General features: G+C 42.2%; 1 protein-coding gene across 2 annotated transcripts; it reads left to right on the forward strand.

The window, feature by feature from the left end:
* The first annotated feature begins 597 nt into the window (after positions 1-597).
* Positions 598-6365, forward strand: lrrc28 (leucine rich repeat containing 28). 2 transcript variants are annotated; one of them, XM_054732553.2, is made up of 10 exons: positions 598-669; positions 974-1241; positions 1351-1391; positions 1477-1514; positions 1605-1742; positions 4803-5009; positions 5070-5172; positions 5379-5551; positions 5669-5828; positions 5897-6365. In XM_054732553.2, the coding sequence occupies exons 2-10, from the start codon at positions 1074-1076 to the stop codon at positions 5964-5966; spliced, it is 1098 nt and encodes a 365-aa protein (XP_054588528.2). In that variant the 5' UTR covers positions 598-669; positions 974-1073; the 3' UTR covers positions 5967-6365. The 2 variants fall into 2 exon arrangements, with proteins under 2 accessions (XP_054588528.2, XP_070410842.1); XM_070554741.1 differs by having other exon boundaries at positions 652-669; positions 959-1241.

A 6365-nucleotide genomic window follows, 5' to 3' on the forward strand; every position in this document is an offset into this window, starting at 1 on the left:
GCTGCTGCGTGATGCCTGGATAGAAGACGCTGCAGCGTAAACAAGAAAGAAACAGCATAAGATGTCATGCTGTGTTTAGGCAGTGTGATAGCACTGCTTGAAATATCTGGATTAGCATGTAAATGAGTATCAAATATGTGTGTTTGATATTCAATTACTGAAATAAATAAACTTTTACACCATGTTTATTTTTAGTTTTTGCTTCACCAGTAAAATGTGTCAAATTTAATCTACGTCAGTGTTTTTTATAACAAAATTAAAATGTTAATTGTGTGGTCCTCAATTTTGAGGTTAAGCTTTTGAAGGTTGTGACTAAAAGAAGTACTCAAAATGGGAGTACCTTACTACACTTCTTAATGGACTTAGGTCATGTCAAATTTAACTGATTTATTTACTTATGAAATAGCTAACCTTCATTGTTGAGTTTACTTTTTAATTAGTGTGGACTTACTGCACATTCGCTGTTTTCTGGTGAATAAATTAACAAAGGAAAAGAAGAATAAATTTGCACGTAGAATATGGACCTTTTAATGATTTTCGAGCTTTTAAATATAAATTTAATTTAAAAATCGTAAATGCAGTTTAAATCTTTGACCAGCTGGTGGCGGGAAAATACATTTTGGACTTAATTCCTACCGGAAAAGAAGAAAGGTGACGTCATTGTTTACGGTAGGTGAATGTTGCTGTCTAGCAGCTAATTCCTGAGGTCTTCTGCATGTTTACTTTGTGATTTGCTCTAGGCGGCTTTGCATGTGTGTTGGCTGATGCTATTGCTATCGGAGGATCTCGCGCGGCGGCGGTTGAGTGCTTTTGTTGTTAAAGTTAACGTGTTAGGAACGTAAAGCCAGCATGCTAACTGTTACTTCAAGTCAGCATAAAGAAAACAAACATCAGCGCTGCTTCTACTGATTTAGACATAGTTTCTACTCTTGCGTTGCGTGTCTCTAATGTGTTGTAGCGTTTTGCTGTGAAGCTGTCCTCCATCAGAGACTGCTGGTCCACCTGTCTGACGTTCAGGAGACAGTGATGGCGTAGAGACAGTCTCCTTCAGGGAGGGGAGGTATCCTTTCAACATGGCTTCTGAACTCCATGAAACCATATTTATGGCCAAGCAGGAGCGCCACAAAAACCTTTTTCTGAACTACAAAAACCTGAACATGTTTCCGGTGGAGCTGCTGAAGGATGAAGGGCTGCGGTTTCTGGAGAGATTGTACATGAAGAGAAACTCCCTGACCACACTGGTACCTACTCAGATAACTGGTTTTACTGTGTTCGAAAACCCTTTATGAATAAGTGCTTCATAGATCCTGTGATGTTTCAGATTATTGATGTTTGGTTTTGTCTTTTCAGCCTGACAATCTTGCTCAGAAGCTCCCAAATCTAATTGAACTGTGAGCACTTCCCCCGGGTTATTTTATAACTTTAATACAGTCTAAAAGCTGACAATAACCTGTTATTTATTTGTTTTGATTTTAGGTACCTGCACTCAAACAACATAGTCGTTATACCCGAAGGTAGGAACTCCATACAGCCATGCTAGAGCAGCAATATCTGATCTGATTAGTTTGTTTAAAGCTGAAGTAGGTGGTTGATCTGATCTCCAGCTATTGGAAACTTGGCCAGACTTCAGTCGTTGGACCTGAGCAATAACGCCCTCCAGCTGCTCTGTCCAGAAGTTGGCCGTCTAAGGTCTCTACGCCACCTGAGATTGTCCAACAATCAACTTAAAAACCTTCCTTCAGGTAAAATAAGAAGTTTTGAAGCGTACTTTCCCTTGAAAGCATCAAATACTTGAGACACAGAGAGATATTACATCATCCTTTGATCTTCTATGTATGGAGCGAGTCCTGTTTGCTCTGTGGGAATCACCTCAGCCAATAGAAATAGAAATAGAAACTTCTGACAGATCTTCACAAAGTCTAAATAGATTTTGATCAACACCACGTTCAAATATTACAGGAAGGTTTTACCAGACAGAAGCAGCATTTACTCCAGACCTGTAGACATATTCATGGCTGTATATATGCATCACAGTCTGTATTAAAGGTAGACCCATCGGGGTAGATCACTATATTGGTCGGCCGATATTTGTCGCTAGTTAAGCCGATTTAAAGTCAGGCACATCTTCGGACAGCTCGGTGCTTTTGTAGAATTGAATTTAAATGTATTTTTTTTAACTAAACATCTGCATAGTAAATACACTAAATTAACTTTATTTAGGTGTCTGACTTTAACACTGAACAGTGCATTTGACATTTTAGCATGAGTATTGGGAAATTTCTAGATATGGGCCCATAAAAATTGGCAGTACGTATCGGCCATCGGCGGATCATGTCTTCCACGTATCAGTATCGGCAATAGAAAAGCCAATATTGGTTAACCTCTAGTCTGGATGTTCCTAAAGGGGAAAAATAAATATAAAGGTCCTTCTCAAAAATTAGCATATTGTGATAATGTTCATTATTTTCTGTAATGTACTGATAAACATTAGACTTTCATATATATTAGATTTATTACACACAACTGAAGTAGTTCAAGCCTTTTATTGTTTCTAATATTGATGATTTTGGCATACAGCTCATGAAAACCCAAAATTCCCATCTCAAAATCTTAGCATATCATGAAAAGGTTCTCTAAACGAACTATTAACCTAATCATCTGAATCAACTAATTAACTCTAAACACCTGCAAAAGATTCCTGAGGCTTTTAAAAACTCCCAGCCTGGTTCATTACTCTAAACCCCAATCATGGGTAAGACTGCCGACCTGACTGCTGTCCAGAAGGCCATCATTGACACCCTCAAGCAAGAGGGTAAGACACAGAAAGAAATGTTTGAACGAATAGGCTGTTCCCAGAGTGCTGTATCAAGGCACCTCAGTGGGAAGTCTGTGGGAAGGAAAAAGTGTGGCAGAAAACGCTGCACAACGAGAAGAGGCGACCGGACCCTGAGGAAGATTGTGGAGAAGGACCAATTCCAGACCTTGGGGGACCTGCAGAAGCAGTGGACTGAGTCTGGAGTAGAAACATCCAGAGCCACTGTGTACAGGCGTGTGCAGGAAATGGCTACAGGTGCCACATTCCCCAGGTCAAGCCACTTTTGAACCAGAAACAGCGGCAGAAGCGCCTGACCTGGGCTACAGAGAAGCAGCACTGGACTGTTGCTCAGTGGTCCAAAGTACTTTTTCGGATGAAAGCAAATTTTGCATGTCATTCGGAAATCAAGGTGCCAGAGCCTGGAGGAAGACTGGGCGAGGGAAATGCCAAAATGCCTGAAGTCCAGTGTCAAGTACCCACAGTCAGTGATGGTCTGGGGTGCCATGTCAGCTGCTGGTGTTGGTCCACTGTGTTTTATCAAGGGCAGGGTCAATGCAGCTAGCTATCAGGAGATTTTGGAGCACTTCATGCTTCCATCTGCTGAAAAGCTTTATGGAGATTTTTCAGCACGACCTGGCACCTGCTCACAGTGCCAAAACCACTGGTAAATGGTTTTACTGACCATGGTATTACTGTGATCAGTTGGCCTGCCAACTCTCCTGACCTGAACCCCACAGAGAATCTGTGGGATGTTGTGAAGAGAAAGTTGAGACGCAAGACCCAACACTCTGGATGAGCTTAAGGCTGCTAGCGAAGCATCCTGGGCGGCCATAACACCTCAGCAGTGCCACAGGCTGATTGTCTCCATGCCGCATTGAAGCAGTCATTTCTGCAAAAGGATTCCCGACCAAGTATTGAGTGCATAACTGAACATAATTATTTGAAGGTTGACATTTTTTGTGTTAAAAACACTTTTCTTTTATTGGTCGGATGAAAAATGCTACTTTTTTGAGATGGGAATTTTGGGTTTTCATGAGCTGTATTCCAAAATCATCAATATTAGAAACAATAAAAGGCTTGAACTACTTCAGTTGTGTGTAATGAATCTAATATATATGAAAGTCTAATGTTTATCAGTACATTACAGAAAATAATGAACTTTATCACAATATGCTAATTTTTTGAGAAGGACCTGTATATAACCGGTTAATACTTGTTGATGCCCACAGCTCACATGTATTAAGCAGCTGCTGCCTGATGCTGTGGTCCTTGCTGTTGGTAAAAAGTAGAGGTTGACCAATATTGTTTTTTCTATTGCTGATATGATGCAGGCAGATATGTAGAGGTCATGGTCAGCTGAAGGCCGATATCTAGACGTTTTCCACCATATCTGCATGTTAAAGTGTCACTAATAACATCAGTGAATGAAAACGTTTCTGAAGCTGAATCCGTTTTTCAACACTGCATTTAACCAACTGTTGGTGTTAAAATCAGACATCTAACTAAACGTAATCAAACAATTAAATATTCATAATGGTAAATAAAAGGAAACTTGGTTGAAAACGTTTTAGAGAATTTATTATGCAGATGTCATACATATACATTTAAATTGTGCAGCATCAGCGGGTTGCCCGGGGATGTGCCTGACTTTAAATCAGCTTTACTATGGAGGTGTACCAGTCGATGCCGATATATAAAAAATTGTAAATATTGCCCCAATATATCAGATGACCAATATATTGGTCTACCCCTTATTATTAACAAGCCATGTTTTACTTTCTGCTTACTGACGTTTGTGACGTAAACACTTTGTTTGCCACCAGGGGTCAGCAGAGGTAAACTATTTAAGTACAGAGTAACGTTGTTCAGTCAGAAACAAACATTTGATCATCTCTTTGTACTGATTTCATTTTCTAACTTTATGAAATGAGTTCTGCATTTTACCTCATGAGGCTTGTTTCTCTCTCTCTTATGCTGACTCCTGCAGAGATCGGTGATCTTCAGGACCTGGAGACACTTGACGTATCCATGAACCAGCTGATGTCTCTACCAGACAGCCTGCACCGCTGTGTCTCGCTGCAGAACCTGACAGTGGACCACAACCTGCTGAGCCATGTTCCTCGACAACTCTGCTGGCTACACTGCCTCAACCAGCTCTCCATGGCTGCCAACCGACTAACCTTCCTCCCACTTGGTGAGTTTTCCTTTATTTGTGGCTTTTTGTTGATTTGATATACAAATATTTGTGTTTTAGATCTCGGCAGATCCAGAGAGCTACAGTTTGTGTTTGTGGACAACAACACGGACCTAAAAGGTCTCCCGTCCTACATGTACAACAAGGTCATCGGCTGCAGCGGGTAACACACCTGACTCACTTCTCCTGACTTCTCATGCTGCTGTCACAAAGGTGTGTGTGTGTGTGTGTGTGTGTGTGTGTGTGTGTGTGTGTGTGTGTGTGTGTGTGTGTGTGTGTGTGTGTGTGTGTGTGTGTGTGTGTGTGTGTGTGTGTGTGTGTGTGTGTGTGTGTGTGTGTGTGTGTGTGTGTGTGTGTGTGTGTGTACAGGTGTGGTGTATCCTACCAAGGGCTGGGGGGTGAGATGGGTGAGGTGCTGCGTGATGCTCTGATTGGGCTTCCAGCTGAGGTGAAGGTGATTGGATCAGAGAAGGATAACGTGGTTCCTCTGGAGGAGCTGGCCATGAGGACTCTGCACCACATCCACCAGCAGCACCCAGCAGGTGAGCACATTTACACCAGTTCTACATTAAATGACGACAGAGGTGTGTTTGTAGTTTCTTGTGAGAAAACCACATCTCCCTGTTTGCTGTTTGAATCCTGACCTGTTTTGTCTCCAGGCCTGAACCTGCTGCCCCCCATCAGCCTCCCAAAGGCCCTGCTGGACCTGCTGCAGTTCCCTCTGGGTCACTGTCACCGGTGCAGCCAGGCCATGTTCACCATCACATACCCGAAGTTTTTCCCACTCCGTGACACGGCCCTGGCAGGAGTGCACCGCAGGTCAGAACACGGATTTGTCCCTGTAGCAACAGACATGTTTGGTTCTGACATCTTTGTTCCTTCTGCAGAACCACAGTGAGTTTTGTGGCCTATTGCTGCTCCAGTCACTGCCACAGGACCTTTGACCTGCAGGGGTGATGCAACCCCCCCAAAAAAAGTTCATCTTCAGTATCGAGGGGGACAGATAATGTCCTGAGGGCTGTCAGCTGGTGAAGCTAATCACACAGGAACTCTGCTACCTGCCATTGCAGATGCTGGACGATGGGACTGCTGCTCCTTGAGTTCATATTCCCTCTCTCTGGACATAAAACACTTGTGGTCTAGCTGATCAGCTTGGGGTGTTTGGGTTCAGGATGATCATCATCAGTGTTGGACCTGAGGACCACTCACAGGAAAGAACTTTGACAAGCAAAGACTTTGATTCTTGGGAATTCATGGAGTCATTTTGTAATAATGCTAATTACTGAAGAATGTTTAAAGGTTTCTTATTTAAAAGTGTGTTAAATGTGTTATTTATAAATAATACAATTACTAGAA

The sequence above is a fragment of the Nothobranchius furzeri genome, chromosome 9, assembly GCF_043380555.1.
Source record: "Nothobranchius furzeri strain GRZ-AD chromosome 9, NfurGRZ-RIMD1, whole genome shotgun sequence".
NCBI classification, from domain to species: domain Eukaryota; kingdom Metazoa; phylum Chordata; class Actinopteri; order Cyprinodontiformes; family Nothobranchiidae; genus Nothobranchius; species Nothobranchius furzeri.